The sequence below is a fragment of the Cyprinus carpio genome, chromosome B13 (assembly GCF_018340385.1).
Source record: "Cyprinus carpio isolate SPL01 chromosome B13, ASM1834038v1, whole genome shotgun sequence".
In the NCBI taxonomy this organism is placed as follows: Eukaryota; Metazoa; Chordata; class Actinopteri; order Cypriniformes; family Cyprinidae; genus Cyprinus; species Cyprinus carpio.
The window spans coordinates 9,461,193-9,487,809 of NC_056609.1; the positions used below are offsets into that span (position 1 = coordinate 9,461,193).

Below are 26,617 nucleotides of genomic sequence, written 5' to 3' on the forward strand. Positions count from 1 at the left end.
GAACAAAAAGGCTTTAATTCAGGACTGATACAACAACATCTACAACCTGTTTTCCTCCCACCCCCGCTCTTTCTGTTTTTCATATTTCACTTTCTCTTGCCATATCTGTATAAACAAAAACACACTGTATCATTTGCTTATGGTCAGTAATGTCCAAAGCAATGTTAGAAGGATGAATTGCACACCACAGAGATGATTGTTTGTACTACAGAGATGGTTAACACCTCAAATATTTTTTGACAGATGAAACAAAAATCCAGAGACATATCTAGTAGGGTTGGGTTTTGACACAAATTTCACAATTCGATCTGATTCTCATTCACAAGCGTGTGCTTCGATTTGATTACCAATTCAATTTGATTCACTTCAATATTGATTATTTTGGATATATATCAGGTTCAGTACATGCCAAATTGTCTTAAGGAAAAACATCTCTCAAATAATGCTGTAAAATATACATGAGAGTCAGCTGGTACTACATTACTATAATATTGAAGGTTAAAATCAACTTATTTGTAAACAAACACTTAAATTTCACCCAATGAAGTTGTTATAATAATAAAATTACAATTACATCATAATATTTCTACTCCAATTCGTTTTATTTATTTATTTTAATACAAACATTTAAAGGGTGGCTGTCATAAAAACAGATTTTTTTCAAACAAATTAAACATTGAAAAATTTTTATGAATATGTTATGTGCATATATTTAGCAAAAAGCTCCACTCTAGAGTTAATTTTTCTAGCTGACAAACGAGTTTATGGTCACCGAACATGTTTGCTTCTGAGGTAAAGGTGACGTTACATGACATTGTTTACATTCTGTTATATTGACATCTTTACGTGGTTGAAACACTGACTGAGTGATTACATGAGGCAGAATATGGATTAACATACCTTTGGATGTTTAGTCATGTTTATTTCATGCTGAAACTGGTATTAAAGTGGAGTAGATGATCAGTTCACGTGCGTTTCGCGCTGCTGCTTCTCTTGAACACAGCGATCTGTCACTCCACATTAAACAGCACCAAAACAGCATTTATTGTTTGAATATAGCAATAAAATGGAACAAATTTGAAATCTGAGACTTTGTTTCATGTCAAAAGTAAAATCAAAAGCGATTTATTGGACTGGATGGAGTTCTTTAACTGAACACAGGCTAGACAAATCAATTCTTGGGTTTTAAGAATCAATTTCGTTTTGTAAAAATGAGAATCAATTAAAATCGAGAAATCCAGAATTTTTTTTACCCAGCCCTAATATCTAGAAACTTGAATATCAATAGAAAATTGGCCATTGAGTCTTTTGACTTAAGATAGTATGCAAACACCTGGTAAACATCCTAAACACCCTAGAACCCACCAAGAACATTATAGAAATAGTATTTCAATTCGAGACTGTGGAGGATCAGAAATTGCTCAGATTTCATTAAAAAGATCTTCATTTGTGTTTTAAATATTAACATTAAAGCTTATGGGTTTGGAATGACACAAGGGTTAGTAAATAATGACAGAATTTTCCTTTTTGGTGGAATTGTCTCTTTAAGAATTTAAGAACACAGATTTAAAAACAAAGCCATGCATTGGCAGTGCCATCTTTCTCTATCTCTTAGCTGATGCTGCGATCCACACGTACACCACTCCTGCATGCAACTCAGGCATTCGCATCAGATAGCAGCATGATGGCAGTTCCCCACTGAAAGCATCGTGACGTTATCTCCAGCTGATCTGAACATACTTCACACCATCAGCTCCACACACACACACACACACACACACACACACACACACAGAGACAAGATTATGTATCATAAATTTGTTATCTGTTCGTAATCTGGTTGTACACACAAACATCCATAATTTCCATATTCAAAGAGTCTAGAGAGCCACTGTGACACAGCAAATCGAAAAACATAGTCAAACAGGAAAATAAGAGACCTTTCACTCTCGATTTCCCTTTCTTCTGTAGTCTCTCTCATGTAATTATCTTATTTATTCATTTTTGATATATGTGGTTCTATGTGAATATGTTTTAAAATACCTGTAATGCAAAGCTGATATCTCAGCACTCATTACTCCAGTCTTCAGTGAACCTTTAGAAATCTTTCTAATATACTGATTTGGTGGTATATATACACACACACACACACACATATATAAATATATATATATATATATATATATATATATATATATATATATATATATATATATATATATATATATATATATATATATATACATACATACATACATACATACATACATACATACATACATACATATATATATATATATATATATATATGTGTGTGTGTGTGTATGTATATGTGTGTGTATATATATATTATATATACACACACACACACAGACACACACACACACACAGGTGCATCTCAATAAATTAGAATGGTTGGATAAGTTAATTTATTTCAGTAATTCAACTCAAATTGTAAACTTGTGTATTAAATTCAGTGCACACAGACTGAAGTAGTTTAAGTCTTTGGTTCTTTTAATTCTGATGATTTTGGCTCACATTTAACAAAAAACCACCAAATCCACAATCTCAACAAATTAGAATATGGTGACATGCCAATCAGCTAATCAACTCAAAAGATCTGCAAAGGTTTCCTGAGCCTTCAAAATGGTCTCTCAGTTTGGTTCACTAGGCTACACAATCATGGGGAAGACTGCTGATCTGACAGTTGTCCAGAAGACAATCATTGACACCCTTCACAAAGGGGGGTAAGCCACAAACATTCACTGCCAAAGAAGCTGGCTGTTCACAGAGTGCTGTATCCAAGCATGTTAACAGAAAGTTGAGTGGAAGGAAAAATTGTGGAAGAAAAAGATGCACAACCATCTGAGAGAACCGCAGCCTTATGAGGATTGTCAAGCAAAATTGATTCAAGAATTTGAGTGAACTTCACAAGGAATGGATTGAGGCTGGGTCAAGGCATCAAGAGCCACCACACACAGACGTGTCAAGGAATTCAGCTACAGTTGTCATAATCACATAAAGACTTTTGTCTTATGTTTATAACAAGAATTTCTCTCATTTCTAAATAAAATGCTGCATAATCTGCCACCAAAGCACCACCCACACAACATCTCTCACGCAGATCTCAGCGATTCCCCACCGCAGTCTAATTCCCTCCACATCTGCAGGAGCTTTGAGCAGATATATGACTGCCATGACAGGAAAGAACTCCAAATCCAGCTCTTTCCTTACCGAGTACATCTTCATCCCAGCAGTCTACAATTATGTCCATCTCACACACACATGCTAGCAAATTATTCCAGTTTCAGGTCCAGAAACCTGCTTCAGTGTCAAAATTACAACATCTCTCTGTTGCTATGTACATTTATCCAAGCTTCTAGGTTTTATATTGATGCTTGTTGAGCACTTGAATTTCCCTTTGGAGTACAATTATGTGTGCGTGTCACATAATTTAGTTCCATATGCTTGTCCCAATCATTTGCTTAGTGTACCAGTGATACATAAACACACCCTGCATGTTTCTGACTAAACTCATCAACACTTTTAATTGTTTTTAAACAGGAATGATTCTTCAGGTATCATCTTCTTTCAGAGAATAGCACAATAGAATAACACATTTAAAGGTTTCTGCAAATACTCTATGGTACACACCTTATATGTCATGTAACATGTTAAGTTAATGGATTGCTGTAGAGAGTATGAGACTAGGGTGGATTCACACACCTGAAGCAGAGTGCCATGGATGTGGTTTTGTTGGAGTCCTGGTCCAGGTTCTTGAGGCAGCTCCTCCAGGAGAGTATGGATGGTGGAGGGAACTTGGGTCACCAGGACAAACGGAACCAGGGCTCTCGCTGCCATTTCACGTGTGCGGTACACTGCAGAGCGACCACACCTACAAGACAACCGGTTCACAATTATATTTCAGCCACTTTATGATATCTTCAACTCAGAGTAACTGCATGGTTCTGAGGGGGTTCTGGTGAAGGACTGAGAAGTATTTTTGGAATTAATCTCTCTTCTTGAGATTAAAGCTGTGCACATTTAAAGTACCCCTATTATGGGTAATGAAAGGTTCATATTTTGGTTTTGGGAGTCTCAAACAACAGGTTGACATGCATGCAAGGTCAAAAAACACTTACATTGTTTTATAATATGCATTTATTTTTACCTTAATTGCTCAATGACTCCCAAACAATTTGCTCAACAATTCATTCTTCCAAACCACTCTCAATCTGTGGTGGTTGGTCTGATTGGTCTCATTTCTATTTCATCATGCCTGTAATGCCTGAGCAGCAGTGCTGCTTTGTGTATAGCGTTACCGTGGAAACAGCATTTTTTACCACTCCAAAAGTGTTAACATAAAACGGCTTGGGATTCGTTTCAAAAACGACTCATTTAAATGATTCAGAGTCGACTTTTGAAAAACAATAACTTTATACACGGTGCACTTTCAGATTTAAAACTTTGCAGGATGTTTTCATTCACTTAGAGCTGTGTTACACACTGCATGAAATGTAATTTTAAAAAATCCATAATAGGGGCACTTTAACCAACTTCATGTGCATCCTGGAATACTTTTAAAGGGTTAGTTTACCCAAAAATGAAAATTCTGTCATTAATGACTCACCCTCATGTCGTTCCAAACCCGTAAGACCTTCGTTCATCTTCGGAACACAAATTAAGATATTTTTGATGAAATCAGAGAGCTTTCTGACACTGCATAGACAGCTATGCAACTGAAATGTTCACAGGCCAAGAAAGGTAGTAAGGACATCGTTAAAATAGTCCATATGACATCAGTGGTTCAACCGTAATTTTGCAAAGCAGCGAGAATACTCTCTGTATGTCTCTTGTGGAATAAACTTATTTTTGTTTTCTTTGTGCACAAAAAGTATTCTCACTGCTTTGTAAAATTATGGTTGAACCACTGATGTCACATGGACTGTTTTACCGATGTCCTCACTACGTTTCATTTCAGTTTCATTGCTGTCTATGGGAGGGTCAGAGAGTTCTCGGATTTCATCAAAAATATCTTAATTTGTGTTTCAAAAATAAACGAAGGTCTTATGGGTTTAGAACAACATGAGGGTGAGTGATTAATGACAGAATTTTCATTTTTGGGTGAACCATCCATTTAAACAACAACAAGTTCACATGTACTGTAAACAGTAAAGACTTTATACAATAAAAAACAGAAATATTGTCAAATATAACTACAATTTGAAATAACTGTTTTATATGGAAGCCTGTTTCCATCACCGAATAAAAAATAGAAAAAGATAATTGTGACTTTTTATCCCACAGTTTTCTCAGAATTGTGATACCATCTCACAATTCTGACTTTTTCCCCTCATAATTGCATGATATACTGTAAACTAGCAATTGCAGGTTAGAAAGTCAGAATTGCGAGATATAAACTGGCAAGTTTAAGAAAACAAAAGTCAGAATTGTGAGTTTATATCTCGCAATTCTTACGATTTCTTGCATTTGCGAGTTTGTATCTTACAATTGTGACTTTTTTTCTTAGAATTGCAAGTTTATATCACAATTATGCCTTTATAACACACAACTGTGAGTTATTAAGTCAGAATTGTGACATATAAACTGGAAAGTCTGTGGAAAAAAGTGAGAACTGCGAGTTTATATCTAGCTCATTCCGACTTTTTCTTGCAGTTGCGAGTTTATATCTCGCGATTGTGACTTTTTTCTCAGAATTGCGAATTTATCGCAATTCTGACTTTATAACACAACTGCGAGTATAAACTCACAATTCTAAGAAAAAAAAATCTGAATTGTTAGAAAAAATTTGCAATAAACTTTTTTTTATTTAGTGGTGGAAACGGGCTTCCATAGTTTTATATTTAAACATATTTTAAAATGTAATTTATTACTGCTCAAGACGCATTTCATCATTATCAAAGTTGAAAACAGTTGTGCTGCTTAATATTTATGTGGAAACCATGTAGAAAAAAGAAAATGTTACAGACCCCAAACTTTTGGGCAGTAGTTTTTTGGATTGAAATTGATACACAGGCAACTTTATAGCCGCCTACAAAATTAATGTCTAACATTTCAACAGAAGCCTATAGATAAAAAGAATTAAAGATCTTGAGAAACACAAATCCATTCAAGTGCCTTCAAACTTTTCTCGGTACTATATTTTATGGACATATATTTATATTTTATGTAAAACATAATTTTACAGATTTCCTGGAAGGTTTACTTTACTCTTTTGGACTGGTAGTAGGTTCGGGGGACGGGGTCTTGGTGATTTCATTTTCAGAGCAGCCCCCTGATGACTGAGATGACTGCTTTACAAGCACTAAATCAAAGAAGCCTCTCCAAAGTTCTGGAAACTCCCCCAAGAAGCTCCAGAGACATGAAATAGGGAATATCCATCAAAAAGAAGGGGATTGGAAAAAAAGAAAAATAAAAATGATGTAGCCATCATGTTTGTAGATAAATGAATCGAAGTTTGACAGATGAACAGATAGAAACAAAAAATAAACCATAGCTAGACTTGCAAAGCTGTGATTGGGATCTGCTGACAGCAGATGGAAGCGAGCATGGAGGTACGAGTTTGTGTTAACATTCACATTCTTTACCAGACCTAACCGCAGTTAGAGAACAGAGATCTGCTGACCTCAAACCATGAATGTCACATGGATTCTAAAGAGGGCATGTTAATCTGCACAATAACAACTTCTGGGGAGGCGAATTAAGCCCATGTCATAACAAATTAAACATTAAGTTACATGTAACTACTGTTTCTGGGAAAGAAACAAAGTACAACATTGACTACAGGATATCATGCACTTCTGTTGACAACATTCACACAGTCAGTGTTTAGGACTGGAGCTTGAATAGTCAAGCATCTGTTTCTACACCAACACTTTATGTTTTACTTTCAAAGTAAATATAACAGCTTAACTTACACCTGAATGTTGTCCTCAAAATTCCCACAATTTTGGGGAATGTGAGTTCCTTAACATGATGAACAATGGAACCTGTATATGATTTGAAGAATATGAAGTGCTGGTAGCCACTGAATTTTTATGTTTTATGAATCACCAAAGACCATGGTTTCAATTAAAAAGCTACATTACTTTTCTGAAGTAAAGACTCACCTAGGATGGGCAAATTAACAACAAAATAAAATTTCTGGGTGAAATATACCTTTAAGGGCTTTGAGCTTTGGTGTTTTTTAGTCCTGGGTCTTGAATGCTTCCTGTTGCGACCATGTGCTCTCAAGCAGACAAGACTGCAGGAGTGGGTATAGGGACAGGCTCAATGACTAAATTAAGAGAACAAAGATATTTAAATAATGTCTGTTGTGTGTAGTGACATCTACATAACACTTTTTTATTTTTATTTTATTTTTTTATAAACAAGCACAGAATTTGGGTTGTGGCCAGACCTCAAAACGTCAAAGTGTGGCTCTAAAAACAAATTCTGACAACTTGAGATTCATAATTAATATACATTTTAGAAAGTGATGGTGAGGGGAAAAGCGGTGTCCCACTGTACGGTCAAAGGGCCAGTGATAGGTCATGGAATGGTTAATATTAAGGGTTATTAAAATTACATACAGTAGTACAAACACCTATGCCAGGTTACCACTGATATGTGTGCTGTACAGACTGTACTCTCTAAATGGAAAAGAAAGAAAGCAGGAGACGCCAATAACAGCCTGCCAGACATGTGAACCTTCACCTGCTGAGTTTAAACTCCTCCGACATACAGACATCCACAGTAACCCACATGGCATACATGTTGCCTTCAGCAGTCACAGCATGACCACAGTCAACAGACGCGACCAGTCACATGACGCAGAGGTGTTTGTGGCTGCAAATACACAGCACACACAAAACCAGCCTAACCATTTGTGTTCACCTTTTCCTTTACACAGTAAAGTAATAATTCACCCAAAAATCATTACCTCAAACTGATGTCATTCCAAGTCGTTATGGTCTTCCACTACAGTGAGCCGCCAGTGCTACCAGATCATTGGGAAATCAAAAACTGGATCAATCAAATTTGAGAATAAATCATTTAAATGAATCATGTTTTGTGTACAAATCAAAGAATGATTTGTTCAGGAATCAGACATTACATACTTCTAACTCTTGAAATGCCAAGGAGATCTGGTGGATGTCAAGATTTACAGGACTTATGAAACTTTAAAAGACTTAGAATATAGTGTACAAGTTGTATACATCACGTTTACGATACTTTCCATGTACACAGGTACTGAAACTGCAACTATACATACATTGCATTTCTGATAAAAAAATCTAATACAATGATAATGCAAACACTAGTTAAATCTGCATATATTGAATGTGTTAAATCATGTTACTGTGTAACAAAAATACAAATAATATCCAGGAAAAAAGAAAAATATTTTATGCATAATGTGGGAATTACAAAAAGTCTGAAACACAACACTGGGAGTCTTATTTTGAAAATATCTTTGCTTTACTTCCAGAGACTCATGCAAAAAATAAGGGAGATATAATATATATATTGCACTTTTACAACCAACTACAACATATTAAAATATAAAAACAACAAAGTAATACGAAATGTGATCATTAATTGCGGCAGGTTTTGATAGGTTTGATAGGTTTTGAGTTTTAACATGCAACGCTCGCATGTAATAATTTAAATCATTCCCTTTTAATGGTAATAATCAAATTTGGCCATATTGCAATCATTGCTTTACTGTCTGCAAATTTAAGATCTCTTAAAATCATAATAAAGACATTTGTCAAAATATTTGAGACAGTTATAATGGTCTTAAATTTGACTTAGACTTGCACAGACCCTGTGACCAGTGCAATATTATTGAGTCACAGGAGAAAGGTCATGCAGATTTGGTGAACTACTCCTTTAATGTAAATCAAGTAAATGCATAAACATCGGCAGAAACACATATTTCGATCTAATGACTGCCGAAGTCTGAACTGTTCCCCCTTTCTGGCCTCATATGTTAACTATCAGTGCTAATATGTCCCATTTAAAGTCTTTTGAGAGGAAATGACAATTTGGAAGGGTGTAATTTTAGAAACACAGCAGTCTGAGGCGAGTCATCTCCAGGGGGCTTTCTAAGTCTCGACCTGCCATTATGGCTCAAAGGCCATCTGGCTCTTATTAGGCACGGTGGTACAGTTTCCCCGAGTATGACTCGACAGTCTGCAAGCACCAAACAAACCTAATCTTAGTCTGGCTCGAAAACAACAGGCCGAGACGGTGTTGGACAGCACCTGGCGAGAGCACCATAACACATCTTGTTTATTCGAGTTCGTCTGGCTCTTGAGGTGCACTGGAGAAATTAAATGAGAAAGAGTACACGCAGTTCCATCACACGCTCCAGAAAGCACACGAGTGTATAAACACACTTGGTTTTTTATGACCTGCACGTTGTTGGACTATCTGCCTAAAACAAGTTTGAAGTCCACCACATGAAATCAAAAGATCACAACATTTTCTTTGAAGTCGTGACGTAACAGAAGTAGTGACATTAATGAAATGGTATACTGAAAATAAAAAATATACCAATGGTGTGACCTCTCTGGGTTCATACAGAGATTTCCACTTCCACACACATCTTGATTCCGCATTTGACTTATCAATGGCCCCCTTCAAAACGAATGGTCCTGATCTGAACTAGGATGTGGTTCTTTTATTTTTTTTAGTCCTGTAAATACAATTCACCCAACAGACACCTCAACAGCATAAAAAAAACCTAACTAGAACCTTAAATGGAGATTCACCGTGTCCTACTTGGGAACACGTACTAGGAATTTCCATCTTGGATGACCAGTGGTGTGACATTCTGGATCTGGTAAACTCCTCCTCTACCAGGCATAATCTACTATATATGCAAACAATTTCTAACCAACCCCTATGTTCTGGACATGCCTGACAGGTCAAGGGTATTTGACACCCTTAAGTAAGCCCTCAACTTCAATGGAGACCCCAACCCTTGTTTGGCATTTCCTCAAGACCAGACATGCCAGCTACAGCAAGGAAATAAGATTACCGTCATGCTAGCTAGACACACTTGTCTTGTTTTCAAAATGGATTTATGACTATATGCTATGTAAAGTCAATAAAAACATTTGAAAGGAGGACAAAAAGAAGCGTTAGAATTGGGATATGTCAAGATTTCTCAGCCACCGACTTGGTTAACAGAAAATCCATTACAAAAATCTACTCAAATTCAACTACAATCTGATATGCAATACCTACTTTTCACAACCCAATCCAATTCCTTGAGGATAAAAATCAAGTTTTCCCTCACTGAACATGTTTATCTGGCCTAAAAGTTTGGAGAAACTAAAACCAAAGCTATTAAAAAATCTTTTTTGGCAACTGAAATAATACTGGGGGGAAAATAATAATAATAAAAGTTTCATCTGAACTACTACTATTACTAAAACTGAAATAAATTAAAAAAAAAAAAAAATTAAACCTAAATTAAAAATATATAAAATTAGTAAAATATATAAATAAATAAATAAATAAAATGGAAACAAAAAATAATAAGAAAACCCTTTCAACATTAATAAGGATATATAAATAATACAAAGATACCACTTTTTTAGTTGATCTATGCCAAGTGGCAAAAATAATGTTAGCTAGACACTTTTTCTTATTTTTTTTTTTTATGGATTTATCATTATGCACTATGCAAAATCTCCATAATGCCCCCTTTGCACAATCTTCTTTCTGGTGGGAAATCAGCAGGGTTTTCTGTCATGGCTCTCATGCACATAGTGTAAACCCATGTTTGTTTGGTGTGTGATAATATTAACAAAAGGATTTCCACGAGTGCAAGATTCAGCCGAATTCAAATGCACCCATGTTTTCTTACAGTCTGGATAACAGAAAAGAGCTTGTTGCGGTAAAGCCCAACAAAGCCTTATTTCTCAAATATTTCACAGAGTGGAGCTTAACAGATCTACACTGACACGAAGACGAGGCTTTGAAAGCTTAGGCACACAATACAAATTCACAGTGTGACCAGCAAATAGATCAGATCTCTAGGATTTATAACTACGAAGGCAACACTGTGGGCCTAATCTAATGAAAACACACTCTGCAAGAAGAATTCCACACTGATTGTGGAATGAAATCACAGTCTGCTCAGGTAACTAATCATGGGTTGTCTCGTATGTCAGCCAGCACAATAATTAACAACTCAGATTCCTCGAATGCTTTGCTGAGAACTTGTGTTGTTGTAAAAAGAGGCCTGATCAACACCGGACACCCAGACGCTCACAAATACACGCCTAAGGGAGAGGAGGGGGCCGTGGAAGCCAAAACCAAGCTATATTTAACATCTTCTACATGTGGGCTTCATTTGGGTGAATGGGCCTACATACCTCCACTGACAAGAAGCAGGCAGACCCCAAATCCTCCAATCTCTTAACCCTTGCGTCCCTATACTGAGAAAGGCTGAACTCTATTGACTCGGATCCTTCTATTAATCCGAAGGTCTGACTCTCCTGTCATTCCTTGACTATTAGGAAAATCCATCCATAACGTGACAGGGTTTAACTGAAGAGGGGGATGATGATCAGGTGGTCTTGCGCTTGATTCAGAAGGGCTGAGACGTTAGCTGATATGTGGCCATGTGGTTTGAGTCTGTTTTTTTATGGTGGCATTGATCACTCAGAGTGCATGAGAGTCGTGAGCTTGATCTGTTTCTCTCTGTTCTGTGTTATCTGTGTTCCAGACCCGAGGCCTTGAATCCTTTCCCCAGCCCCTCCACACCTCTGCTCCGCTCCAGATGTCTGTAGCACACACATGGGCTCATAACACAATTATGATATTATACAGGCCCTGACACCCAAACAATGATCCAGGGCTTTCAAAATGCAATTAAATACATGTATAACAGTGTTAAAGCCATAAGGTCATAAATATCTGGGCGTTGCAAGTGTCCTGATATCATAAAATCTTATTAAAATTGTACAATTCTAAAAAAAAAAAAAAAAAAAAAAAAAAAAAAAAAAAAAAAAAAAAAAAAACAGGAAACGGTTTAGCTAAATCTTTTATCATTATCAAAACTGATAAAGCAGTTAAATTAAAAATTAAAAAAATCATTAAAAAAAAAAAAATCATTAAAATTATCATTAAAAAAATAGTCAAGGTCATGTTATTAACCCATGTAACCAGCATGCAGAAAAAAATATATAATTAATTTTTATAAATTGATTTTATGACCCTGACCCCCACAAAAACAAACAAACAACATCAATAATAATAATAATAATAAAAAAAACTTTAATGATATCTATGAATTAACCATTCAAGATCTGTAAAATGTATTTTACTTTGAAAACATAACTCAAAATTAAAATCTTATTATCTTTTTTTTTTTTTTTATCTGAAGGTTACACCACATTACATTTTTACACTACATACATAAAATTAAATTTTGGTTGAAAATGGCATTCATTAATTAATTTATTTTTTTTAACCATATGAAACTACACATTTAAGATTTGCTATTATTTATTGATAATCAGTGGCCTGAACAAATCTTTGCAAAATATCATAAATATATATATAAAATATATATATATATATATATATATATATATATCTATATATATATATATATATATATATATATATATTATATATATATATATATATATATATATATATATATATAAATAACAGCCTGTTACTTGTTAATTGTTACTTAATTATTACAGAAAGGAACCTCTTACGAATATATTATATATATATAAAAAATAAATCCAATTTTTTATGCATATATATATCATCTATGTCAATTAACTGAACTTAAAACTAACAAATAAATACATGAATAAAGATCACTATTCATTAAACCAATAATTTAATAACAGCTCTAATATTTTCCATGTAGAAAACAGGCCACAACAGCTTAACTTACACAGAAGCCACAAAAACCAAACAAGTTTTAACTAACACACATACTTTCTCACTAGTTCAAATAAACCCACAAAAATACAGATGACTAAACACACACACACACACACACACACACACACACACACACACTTCATGCTAAAAGAAAAAGAAGGCTAAAGAAAGTTATTGCAGAAGCCCAAAGATGCTCATGTGACTGTTATCTGACGTGCTGACCTCACCGTTCTGCTCTGAAGTGGGTCATTATCTGGACCATCAGTTTCAACAGAAGTTCTCTTCCACTAGATGTTCTTCTTCAGAACAGTTCAAATCAAGACTAAGCTTACAACAACTTTACTATCACATCAATCTAAACAGCAGATAGTGAGGATAATCATGAATTCACACTTGGTGGTCAACATTTTTGACAGGAAGCACTGAAAGGAACCTCTGTGTTATGATACGGTAAAGACTTTGCATGTGAATTAGAGTAACAACAACTCCACTAAGCTGTTGAATATTAAACCGGCGTTGATTTGTAAACATGGGCGACCACAAGTTAAAGTGCTCATGCATGACCATTTATGCACGACCCATTTATGTAGCATAATTTTTATTAATCGATTCGGAATAGACCTAGTCTACAAAGAGGCCCTTAAAAATGCAAACGTTTTTTTCAGTAAAGCAGTGGCTGCGTTTGGTTTTCTTTGTCATTATTAGAGTGTGTGGGTCAACTTTTTAGAAAACCCTTTATGTTCGGGAATGCGCCTGTGATGGCAGCTCACAGGGTTTTGCAACAAAGCCTTCGTGTTATTTTATAGCTTTACCTGAAAAAACTGCAAAATGTATTCAACATACAATGAGATTTCTAAAGGTGTCAGTCAGCATGCAAAGTCAGGAGCTGTTATCAGAAGCAGCAGTGGGAGCAAGACTTCTCCACCCTTATTTTAATCCAAAACAAACACCATCCTATAATTGTTTCTTTCATCCAAATAGATCTATTGCTCCCCAGCTGGAGGAACACAGTGTTCTGTGACACACAAACAGGAGTGGAAAGGATTACTCCTGGCTCTGGGATCACAACCATGACCTATCCTTCACTCTGTATGCGTGTGTGTGTGTGTGTGTAAGACATGTCTATGTTTGGATGCCTCTACAGGTACTTGTAGAATGTTTTCCAAAAATATTTTTTTTCTCCACTGTCAAAACAATGAAAAAAATGTGTACACGGGAACAGCAACAGTAGCTGCACGTCTCAAGCATTACAGATTGTAAGAGAAGAAAAAATGTGGAGGCAGTGGAAAAAAAATCTATTGCAGGAATGGATGCGCTGAGTTGACGGATAGAAATGCAGAGGGCTGAGAAATAGTCAGCTGAATCAAATCAAAATGATTTTTGAGCTAAAACATTCAGTGCAGCTCATCTTTTGGTCAGCTTTGCACTTAAAGGCGATCTAAATGTCCATACCTACCTGATGATTAAGGGCATAAAGGGAGCTAATCCCAGAGGAGATGATGAACCATCCATAGGAGACGGGTAGAGACGACCCAAAACCAACAGCAACAAGAAAAGACTGGGGTGCAGCTTCACCTGCCCTGAATCACTGAAAGAGAGAGAAAGGGAAATACATTAGATTGACTTACCTAAAACCTGGACATGAGATCATAACATCTCTAATTAATAAACTACCATAGCTTCCTTCTCTTACTAACACACATAACTAACAGAAATAAGCCATATGTATGTGACTACATAACTTCTTAAATTACTTGACTTGTATAACACATTTAGCTAACATAACTTCCTCTACACACTAATGTAACTAATCCTAAACTAACTTATCTAGATGTGTTTTCATAACTTCTCTAATTATTAAATTGGCAAACCTTTCTTCACTATCATGCATAACAAAATTAACTAACCCAACTAACTTGTGTTATGTGACTTTATAACTTCTCTTACTTATTTTACTAGCATAGCTTCCTCCACTTACTGATGTAACTAACTGAACTAACCTGCATGTCTATCTTTTGTCAACTTAATTTGCGTAACTTCCACCACTTACTAGCATACAGAATTAACAGAATTAACCTAACTTACCTGTATGTGACTTCATACATTTTCTAATGTAACTAGCATAACTTCCTTCATGTACTAACATGTATAAATAACTCTATTAACCTATCTTACCTATATGTGACTTCATAACTTCTCCAACTGACTTATTAACTAGTATATCTTACTTTAAGAACATAACTTTCTTCAGATTCAAACATAAGTTACTAACTGAACTAATCTAACTCATCTATATGATTTCATAACCTCTTTAATGATTAAACGCCCTTCACTTATTGACATTCAACAGTACTAACCTAACCAACTCACCTGTTAGTGATGTCATAACTTTTTTAACTTGTATAATAGTTAGCTAAAATAACTTCCTCTACATACCAATGTAACTAAATGAAACTAACCAAACATGCGTATCTAGATGTGTTTTCATAACTTTTCTAATTACTAAACTGGAATAACATCTTCACTTACTAGCATATACTGTATAACAAAATTAACTAACCCAACTAACTTACCTGTATGTGACTTTATAACTTATATTACTTATTTTACTAGCATAGCTTCATCCACTTACGTCTCAAACTTTAACTAACTAACTGTACTGTGTAACTTTATCATTTGTCTAACTTAACTTGTGTAACTTCCATCACTTACTAATATACATAACTAACAGAATTAACCTAACTTACCTGTATGTGACTTAAAAATGTTCTTACTTATTTTACTAGCATAGCTTCATCCACTAACTAACCTAACTAACTGAACTAACCTGTGTAGATTTATCACAACTAACTTAACTTGCGTAACTTCCATTACTTACTAATAAACATAACTAACAGAATTAACCTAACTTACCTGTTTGTGACTTAAAAATTACCTTACTTATTTTACTGGCATAGCTTAATCCACTAACCTAACTAACTGAACTAACCTGTGTAACGTCTTCATCTGTCTAACTTAACTAGCATAACTTTCTTCACACACTAACACACATAAATAACTGAATTAACCTAATTTACCTATACGTGACTTCATAACTTCTCCAACTAACTTATTTAACTAGTACAGCTTAACATGGCTTTCTCCATATACAAATATACATTACTAACTAAACTAATCTAACTCATCTATATGTGATTTCATAACTTCTTCAATGATTAAACGTCCTTCACTTACTGACATACAACAGTACTAACCTAACCAACTTACCTGTATGTGACTTCTCGAATCTCAACATAATGTAGGATATTATAACTGATGTTTTAGCTGAGGTTTCAGAATTAGCAACCAGCCATTCCAAACACATACAGCTACTAACAGTTTCAATGACAAGATGAGACCCAATGGCCCTTCACTTTTACTACATTTCTGCACATGTTTCTCTGACAGTCCAGTGGAAAGTGACTTAAGCCAGAGCAAACACATGAAAAAAGAAAAAAAACAGACAGAAAAACACACAAATGTAAATTACTCATATCTTTCTATTACTGTGAAAGAGCCAAAATCTGTTCTGTTCTCTACAGGCCATGAGCTTTCTACAGCACAGCTGCCAGCTGTGGATACGCTTGTCATTATTACATCAAACATAGCCAAACTCCCCACCACCAAAGGGTCCCAGGAGCCTGTAGACCCCGGGCCAGAGTGCAGGAAATGCTATTTTGCTAATCAAGGCCTGGGTAATGCGTTTAGAGTCTGATTTCAGTCAGGCACAGTGTGGGACAGCCAAGAACTTGAGATCAACACCAAGCCCAGGGAGACTGAAGTGTTAAACATCATGCACATTCAAGAAAAAGCTGGAAGGGGCGTGCGAGAGCGAACCAATGAAATATGATGAACCAGAGGAATGGAAAAAGACATTAAAATGAGCAAAAAAGTTCAGCGAGGGTGAAGAGGTGATAAGCCTGGAAGAGAATGTGAGATTAGCAAAGCGAGTTTCAGTCTTGGCTCCACTTGCCCCGGTCTTTTCATCTCATTTCATCTCTGGTGCATGTCCAATCGAACCCTCTCAGCACTCATTTCCCATGTTAAACGTTTAAAATTGTTATAAACCCCTCAAGCTGAGGCAAATCATTCATCACGATTTCATCCGTGCTCGTGAAATCTTCATATCGCAAAGCGGTTTACAAATTGCGAGGAGGGCGATGAACCGTATTCCAGCGTTCCCACACGCTTTTTGCTTTCCAGATAAAAGAAACATTCTGGACTGAACTTCAATAGGAAAAACTTCTCAATCACGCTTAATGACGAACTCCCCCCTAGACATCCCATGATGCTCTATTCATATTTGGTAAAGGTGGGTGGTGCAAACCTCTTCGCACTTCTTTCTACCCTTATTTATATGCTAAATAATTGCTAGGCGGTATAAAATACGAGTGTTGCAGAGCCTAGCTTGGCAAGCAGGACGCAAAGACTGGGCCGTGGGAAAGAGTCAGACCACTCTTAGCTAAAAGGAGAGAACGGCAGACTGAAAACGCATTAAAATAATTCGATACATATTAAGATACTATTGGCTCAAGGGCCTCTTGCACAACGTAAGTGCTATTTGGAAGAGTGGCGCATCAGTCTGTAGAGAAATTATCTGAGGGAGATAAGAGACTAACATGTTCTCACAGCCGCCAAAGAGCAAGGTCTGGATCCAACATGGCCGAAACTCCCACACACGGTTTACTTATCTGAGGCATCTCAGCTAGGAATCTGTCCATCAGTGTGGTCAAAATGCTTAATAGGTCTAAAGAGGCTTGATGGGGCACTTAAACGATCTTGAATAAGGGTCTCGGAGAAATTAAAGGAGGGTGAGAAGAAGAACTGGGTCCGTTTAGCAAACGCTGGGATCGTTCAGCTCTTTAACAACATCCGACGCAAATCGCACACACATTGCGGGGTCCTGTGATGTTATAGGGGCCCTTTGTTGGGAAATTCTCACCTGTTCACGGAGGCTGCAGCTTCCTGTAGCTGACTGAGGAGGAAGGGATAGAGGGCAGGAAAACGAGTGAAAAACTCTCGGCCGGTCATTCTGTTAAGAGAAGAGTGAGAGGAATTAAGGTTAAAGTGTGTGTAGGATTGCAGATTAGATCAGATAAGAAATGACGAATGAATGACATTAATCTGACATGGATTGGTAAACAGTTTTTCTGTTCGGCTGATAAGTTTCATAAATGAGACTTTTTGTTTTAACAGTATTTTGCAGACTAGAGTGCCTATTCTTAGTTTATGGTGTTTAACAGCTCTGCATTTTTCTCTTTTTTTAGCTGAAAACAAAGGTCTGTTATTACACCCAAATGGCGGCTTCAGTCTGGAAGGTCGACTATCACATGAATAATACGGGGCAGAAATATTTGCATGCTATAAGAGTGCGAATATGGGTTTAATATGCATCTTCATGAATATGTATCCTCATATTTAATTGCAGCTCTGATTGATTTAAAAGTGTAATTTTGGCCACCCTGAAATAGGTCATATCATTGAAATTACCAGAGAAGTTGAATTAAATATGCTAGAAAAACCTGCGCCTCCAAAAATGTGCATTTATTGCATAGACAGAGCAAGAGCATGATGAAAATGTTTAAAATGCATGTGTGCAGTTCAGTCGAAAGCTTGCCCTCTTTGACCTGTTGTTAATTCTGTTAAACTGAATGCAAGAAGCAAACTGTCTGCCTAACCACAATGTAAACAACAACAGTGAAACAAGGATGTGCAGTTTATCATTCAATCAATGTTGCATGCCCTACTAAAGCAACAGTACACTCACAGCACATTCAGAACCATCACTAAACTGTAGAAAAGTAACACCTTTGTGAAAATTAAAAGATGCTCAAGTCATGCAGAGGTGTGTTATAAAATGTCTGGTATAAATATAGTTATCAATAATAATGCATTGAGGTTTCAGTCCAAAATTAGAATTTCCTGACCTACTGCAAATCAGGCTTTATAACAAAAAACTATTGTAAGTGTCATTTCACATCACAGTGCATTATGGGATTGTTTCCTCTGCTATGGATACGTGCAATTCTGCCAAAAGAAGGTATTTCCTTTTGGAACACCGTATATGTCAGGAACGTGCTGCCTATGTATGCAGCTCACTAGATTTTGGAACAGAGCCTAAGTGACACACAAAGAGAGGAGAGGAGAGAAAGAGACTGCAAGCTTTAAAGGTCTGGTTTGTAAACCACTTCCTAAAGTCTGTGCTCTTTACAGCTCTATAAAGCTCTCATTAGCGCAGCCTCTGATGGAGCGCTGCAGGGACACGCGGCTCACAGGCCCAGCTTGTTTATTCCTTAGAAAGCAGCGCGGCTGGAATAAACCCTGGGAATTTCACTCGAGACAAATGCATGTGTGTTAAGACAGACAGTGAAAGTGTATGCGTGTGTGACACACATAAACGTATCTTTATTTAGCTAAGCCTCTGTGTTTAAGATAGACCATCTAGTAAAACATTTTTTCTCTTCATGTCTAACTGAAACAGCCCATACAGGGCTAACTTTAGCTCAAGAGCCAGTGTTTCAAACACACATGTTGTGACTTCAGCTATGTAAAATACACACATACACAAAAAACACACCACATCCTGTTTCAACCGCTAATGCACACAGTCTGGTCTGAACTTAGGCCAGGGCGCTGTCATGGTAACGAGGTGGGTCAGCTACGTTTGCAAACTGGCCACATGCTGCATGCTAGCAACACACACACACACACACACACACACACACACACACAAGCTCTGACGTGGGCAAATGTGGTTACAGTTAAGCTCAACACAACCCTGCATACCTTCAGTATGGATTAGAGTCTTCCAGGCAAAACACTTCCAAGATGTCCATAAATGCAGCCTGTCGAGCTTAAACCATCTTTAACCATTCCTTTGTCATTACTTACATTCACAAATGAATGTAAACTGATATAAATTTGCATATTATGTGTAATGCGCTTGAGTGTGTTGCAGAGGGCCATCATAATCACAAACGCTGGCCACACACACACACACACACACTACACTGCAGTATTTCTTCAGTTTATTTGTGTGTGTAACATAAATAACATTCAGATCATGAAAACAGGAAACAAACTTTTTTTTTTGTATTGTGCACTAAATGACTGAGGACATCCAATAAAAGTCTCGGGACCAAGCAAACTCTCTGATCATATTCTGATAAGAACAACCAAACACAAACTAACAAAAGCATCTTCTTTGCGGAGGAAAACGTCAAACAAGTTACTACAAAAAAGGCGCATGTTTAAAGAGTCCAAACGAAATTACCTACGCGAGAAGATGTTATCAGATGCGAGCCTTGTTTATAAACTTGAGTGCAACTGAAGTCATTACTTGTCAAAATATGTTTTATATAATGGTTTAAAGACTTTCGTTTTGTTTCGTTTCAGTGTTTAACTAAGATGTGAATCATTCGATGTGTATCATTCGTTCCTGTATCAAAACAAAAAATCTCAATTTAAAACGTTTGAAAAGCAATCCAATCCAAGAAACACAAACAAACCCCACATTAATGAATTCGGAAGAGCACAGCTACTAAAACTCAGGTTTGATAAACAAATGTGTGTTTGATAAACAAATTAAAAGATTATACAACTCTCATGTTTTAGGTACACGCAAATAAAAATAAAAAAAATAAATAAAAAAAATAAAAAATAAAAAAAAAATAATAATAATAATAATAATAATAATAATAATAATAATAATAATAATAAATGTGGTGCATGATTCACATTTTAATTATTTATGAAAATTGCTGGCAATTTTTGAGCGAAAATTATTTCAAAGAAACAAACATGAAATTTTGAGATAGACTGACAGTGTTTTCTTGGGAAAACATACTCCAATAATTTTTGTATGTATAAAGCAAATGTGTCCCAAGTTACACTATTTTGGTGTAATTGGTTTTTAAAAATAAATTAATATTTTATTCAGAAAGAATGCATTAAAATGATCAAAAGTGACTTTTTACTTTGTAACAAAAATATTTACAGTAAATAAATGTTGTTCTTTTCTGAAAACAATCCTGAAAATGTATTTCTACAAAAACATTAAGCAGCACTGTTTTCAACAGGAATAAATTACATTTTAAAATATATTCAAATAGAAGTTATTTTAAATCATATTTTTTCACAATATTACTGTTTTTACTGTATTTTTGATCCAATAAACTTCAAACTTTTGAATGGCAGTTTTAGAGCCTTACACTTAACTATGCACTCTGACATTTAGAAAGGTATCCATTTAGAAAGGTACAATATCCTTTCCTTTTAAAAGCACGTGAATTCATAGCAAAGAATAGCGCAGAATATGTGAGATGTGTGCACCTTGCATTTTGGAGAATGCAGTCAGTCTTCCATGCAAAAAGAAAATCAGTACATACATTCTATGCTGCAGAAATAGTGAGATAGTATGCTGTTCAGAACACAGCCACAGTACACACAGATTGTAAACAAAAAGACCCAAAAAGTCATAACAGTGAGCGACCTGTCAAAATGTTTGACAAGTACACGTCAGCGCACAAATCACAAGACTCACAAAAACACTTGCACAGAGGAAGAGAAATTGAACAAAACAACAATAAGCAATAGCGGAGTGACCCGCAGGATGAAGATGCCTGCCATAAAAACACATAAAACTAAAGACAAACACATGGAGATGTCGGACAAGCTGGCGGCAGGGTTATGCAGAAAGTAAACGGTCCTGACTATGGGGAATATATCCAGACCAAAGAGTCAGCGTTATATCATTGCGATTATACTGAGTTTCCGTGACCTCTAAATATTCAGCGTCTCTTTAGAAAATCCCAGGGTAATGCCACGGTCAGCTGACCTGGGAGCACATGGGCTCTTTGAAGTGTGAGGTAGTCCAACACACTGGCTTGTGTCATTACGGCCCACTCGATTTTCCAATTAAGTCCAATCAGCACACCGATTAATCATAACAAACCATGATCTCACGAGTGAGCCATTTTTGTTTTGCAGCGAGGTCAGTGCCACTCCTGTTTAGTCATTCCTCACTCCATCTGTGACCTCTCTGTATTCAATCCCAGAATGCATCAGGACATTCTTGCAACAGCTCGCGCTCCACAGGTTTGGATGAGATTAGGGAGCTGACGCAGAGCAGTCGTCGCCGCAGCAGGAGGTCCCATAAAGGCCCACCCGCTCAGTCCTGCGGTGGCCAGGGATCAGAGGTCACGGTCAACCGGGCAGCAATCGAGAGGGTGCGAATGTGTGTAAGAATTGTGTCAACGTTTGTGCGTGCTTGGGCAAGATGTTGTTAGCATTCCCTCTACTACGGAAAAGATAAACACGCGTTGAAGTGCGTTAACCCCTGTGCGTCAGCTCCAATGCATGTCAAGAGTTTCGATCAGTACAAGGGAAGAGTTGAAACTACAAACAAAAGAGTAAGTCTTTGTGAGGGTGGATAAACGTGGGATGAGGATACAGGCAGAACACAAACAAACAAAGGCCATCAGGGAGTTAGGAGGAACATCCAGAACATTTAAGGGGCTGGAAGGTGTCCATGCGCTGTAGGCCAACATACGACAGAGATTAATGACTGGAATAGAGGACTGGAAGGAGAAAAAGCACAGAACTTCAGTGCCCCCTAGTGAACAACCCCTGACAGAGCAGGATCACACAGAACTCACCTCAAGATCTATTCACATTAAGTGAGCTGTGGCAAGCTGATGCATTCTAACGGAATGCTTGCATCAAGTCTTAACACTTGCTTTGCATCTGAAACGCCTTTACTTTTCAGCTGATATCACAAATGTCTTTTCGCAACCTTTTCTCTCAGACCACCTAGCTCCATTTTGCAATGTTACAGCCACTTTTTTTCCAACTCCTAATAAATAGCATCAAGTTCTGTCGTGGGTTGTAATAGCATTTTGGTATTATTTTTGGCAACTTTATTGCAACTTCCATTCTGTCAGAAAACTCTATTTGGATAGTAGACTGACTGTGGAAAAAATTGACACTACATAAAATATTAAAGTCAACTTTTAGGACATCAAGAACTTACAATGTCACACTTACAATGTCAATACCTTGCATTTTTGCCTTTTATTACTATAGAACGGTATAGAAGCACTATATGTCGGCACACTGCCCATACAAGGCTATCGGTGTTGACCTGTTTAGTGTTTTTAATAAGTTCTGTTTAAAAGTCATGTTTTGTTTCATTATGAGGATAGGTAGTTGTGGCTTTGGTGAAGTTTCTTTAATTTTAAAGAGCAAGTTTTATATGTATTTTGATGCATAGAAACACCTCTATGAACTTTTGCATTTGTGCAGCTAACTCACACGTTAAGCAACCTTTAATTGTTTAATGGAAAGGTCTGCCAAAATAAGAGTGTTTTACCTTAATAATGTGCAATATTAATATCATCTTCTTAAACTTGGATTCACAAGTTTATAAAACTTGTTTTATTATGTGTGCTGAAAGCACAGACCGACTTTAAGTTGACAAGTAATTCTTCTCTATGTTGAGCTCAAGTTAAAAACTAAGTTAAATTCAAAGTTAAAAAAAAAAAGTCATGAAACCGGTTGCTATAAGTCTTCTCAACTACTGGTGTTTTTTTGTTTTTTTTACAGTGTAGTTGTATGGAGTCAATATAATGCCGCATATATATGCAAAAGAACAAAGTTCTGCAAAAGAAAATGAAGTTTTGCAAACAAAAATTTAAGTATTAAGAAAAATAAATGTGCTTTTTGAAAACAAAAATAAAGAATTGCGAAATATAAATGAAACCGCGCAAAAGCAATGATTTTCAATACATATTTTCCATGGCCATATCTACTAATTTATTTGCAGTGCTGCTTTTATTTTGCGTTTCAGTCAAGTTTGAGTTTGCCATACCGTTTTTTTCCCTTTGCGCTTCACGTTTCTGCGCGTCTCACTTTCTGGCACTGTTTTGACGTGGGGGTGGAGTCAAGGGACAGAGGCGTGTACAGCATGCCTCCCTGGAAGTGACAGCATCGGCCCGAGACGCAGCTCACTGATCCAGGTACCATCACGAGCAGAGGCATGCGGGTGTTTAAAATCTCTTCACCTGTGGAAGGACGCCAGCGCACAGAAGCGTTCTTTGTTCACATTAGTTCAGAGTTACTGCTAGGTTTAATGTTAAGGAATGCAATTAATTTCATAAACTATGAATTATTATGACTTATTATAGTCTATTTAAGGTATTTTAGTTATTTAAATAACATGGGTTATCTTAAAACATTTTATTATACTATTACACCACCCAAATATGTATTTATTTCCTTGTAATTCTCGTTGTCATTGCAAGCTGGTTTATATTCACCATGAAGAAAAGTGATTAGTGTAACCTGCCTAAAAATAGCCCTGAACTTAAAACAACAGGACAAAAAAAAGTTGATGACTAAAAATAACCATTTTATGACTCTAAACATTGTGAAGACAGTGGCATAATAAGGTGACATAAGACATTTTTTAGCCATAGCGAAACAGTAGACATATGCATGTATAAATTTTACCCGCTGCTGGCTGTTTTAGGGAGGCTATACAGCGACCTCTGGTGGTTTAAGTGTTAACCATAGTCCTAGGTTACCGGAATAAAGTTGAATTAATAAAGCTTATTATGAATAAATGTTACATAAAGTACATAAAATAAAATAGGTCCACAAGAAAACATTTTTATTCATCCCAAAAATCTTGTAAGTAAATGTATTTTATTGGTATTATTATTATTATTGGTAATGTTTTTATATTTGTTGTTATGCATTTATTTTCCCTTCATTTCGTTCTCTTTACTTAACATTCAGGGCTGCATTTCCCAAAAGCATCTTAAGCCTAAATTGATTGAAGACCTATCATCATCTGGTTTACAATGCTTTTGGGAAACACAGCCCTGAAGAGTTTTGTAAATAATAGCCTATGATGTAAATACATGCAAATAAAGCATTGATTATGCTATACGACAGGAATTTTTACTGGAAGTACAATTTAGAGGATGAATTGAACAATAACTCTATAAATACCCTAACCTATATAATAATAAATACTAGAATTATAAATTAATAATTCGCTAGTTTCATAATGAAAACACCACGCATTTATCGTGACATACGGGCATAAATGCAATAAAGTCAAAACTTTATTGGCATAATTGTCAGGCGTTTTCAGAATTTGCTAAATAAATGTTAGCCTAGCACGTACTAGCATTACACAGAACCTTAATTAGGTGGGCTAAGCAATACACGGACTGAAAGGGAAAAAAAGCATAACAATAAATATAAAAATAAAGCCCTAATTAATATAATATTAATTATTATATACGATTAGCCTATATAATACTACTACTACTAATAATAATAGCTTATAAACATATATTACATAAAAAGACACGATCAACGGACTGTAGGATGGATAAAAATATTTTATCAATCTCTGATAATCTCAGGTTGAAAGTGAAAGTGAAAGTGACGTGACATTCAGCCAAGTATGGTGACCCATACTCAGAATTCGTGCTCTGGATTTAACCCATCCGAAGTGCACACACACAGAGCAGTGAACACACACACACTGTGAACACACACCCGGAGCAGTGGGCAGCCATTTTATGCTGCGGCGCCCGGGGAGAAGTTGGGGGTTCGATGCCTTGCTCAAGGGCTCCTCAGTCGTGGTATTGAAGGTGGAGAGAGAACTGTACATGCACTCCCCCCACCCACAATTCCTGCCGGCCCGAGACTCGAACTCACAACCCTTCGATTGGGAGTCCTGACTCTCTAACCATTAGGCCACAACTTCCCTATGGTCACGCGGGTTTGTTTATGCATTAAACTCCACGACATTATCACGTTCCCACGAATTAATATCTCGTGGCCAGGACAAAACTAAACCAAAAAGACTCAAGCTTAATTTTTTTTTAATCTTACAGCGACAGTCATTTCTTAATTTATGCCAGGAGTTATGTAAATGAAAAATTAAGTCAAGATCGATATGAAACCTGAGTCGTAGACCTCTTTAATGATGTACGTTATAGTTCATGAAGTTATTTGCATTCTTTTACATTAAAACTAGCAGTAACTCTGAACTAATGTAAAGAAAGAACGCTTCTGTTCGCTGGTGTCCTTCCGCAGGTGAAGAGATTTGAAACAAACACTGTTAATACACATGCAGTTAACCAAATGAAACAATACAAATTTTAATGCTATAAAAGTGTGCACATTGAGAGAAATAAACAGCAGATGTTCATGTTAACAACTTCTTTAACTTGAGCAAACGCTGCTAATACACGATCCACCCGCATGCCTCTGCTCATGATGGTACCTGGATGCTGTACACGCCTCCGTCCCTTGACTCCACCCCCACGTCAAAACAGTGCCAGAAAGTGAGACGCGCAGAAACGTGAAGCGCGAAGGGAAAAAACGGTATGGCAAACTCAAACTTGACTAAAAGCAGCATTGCAAATAAATTAGTAGATATGGCCATGGAAAATATGTATTGAAAATCATTGCTTTTGCGCGGTTTCATTTATATTTCGCAATTCTTTATTTATGTTTGCAAAACTTCATTTTCTTTTGCAATTCTTTATTTTTGTTTCCAAAAGGCACATTTTTTCTCAATACTTTCATTTTCTTTTGCAAAACTTTATTCTTTTGCATATATATGTGACAT

The 26,617-nt window shown here is 36.3% G+C and overlaps 1 protein-coding gene across 1 annotated transcript in view; it reads right to left on the reverse strand.

The window, feature by feature from the left end:
• The window catches only part of thada (THADA armadillo repeat containing), a 101,002-nt gene that overhangs the window by 35,484 nt on the left and 38,901 nt on the right, over positions 1-26,617 (reverse strand). Inside the window, 3 exon segments of the mRNA XM_042736377.1 lie at positions 3,727-3,895; positions 14,384-14,515; positions 17,909-17,998. Of these exon segments, the coding sequence (XP_042592311.1) occupies positions 3,727-3,895; positions 14,384-14,515; positions 17,909-17,998 (391 nt within the window).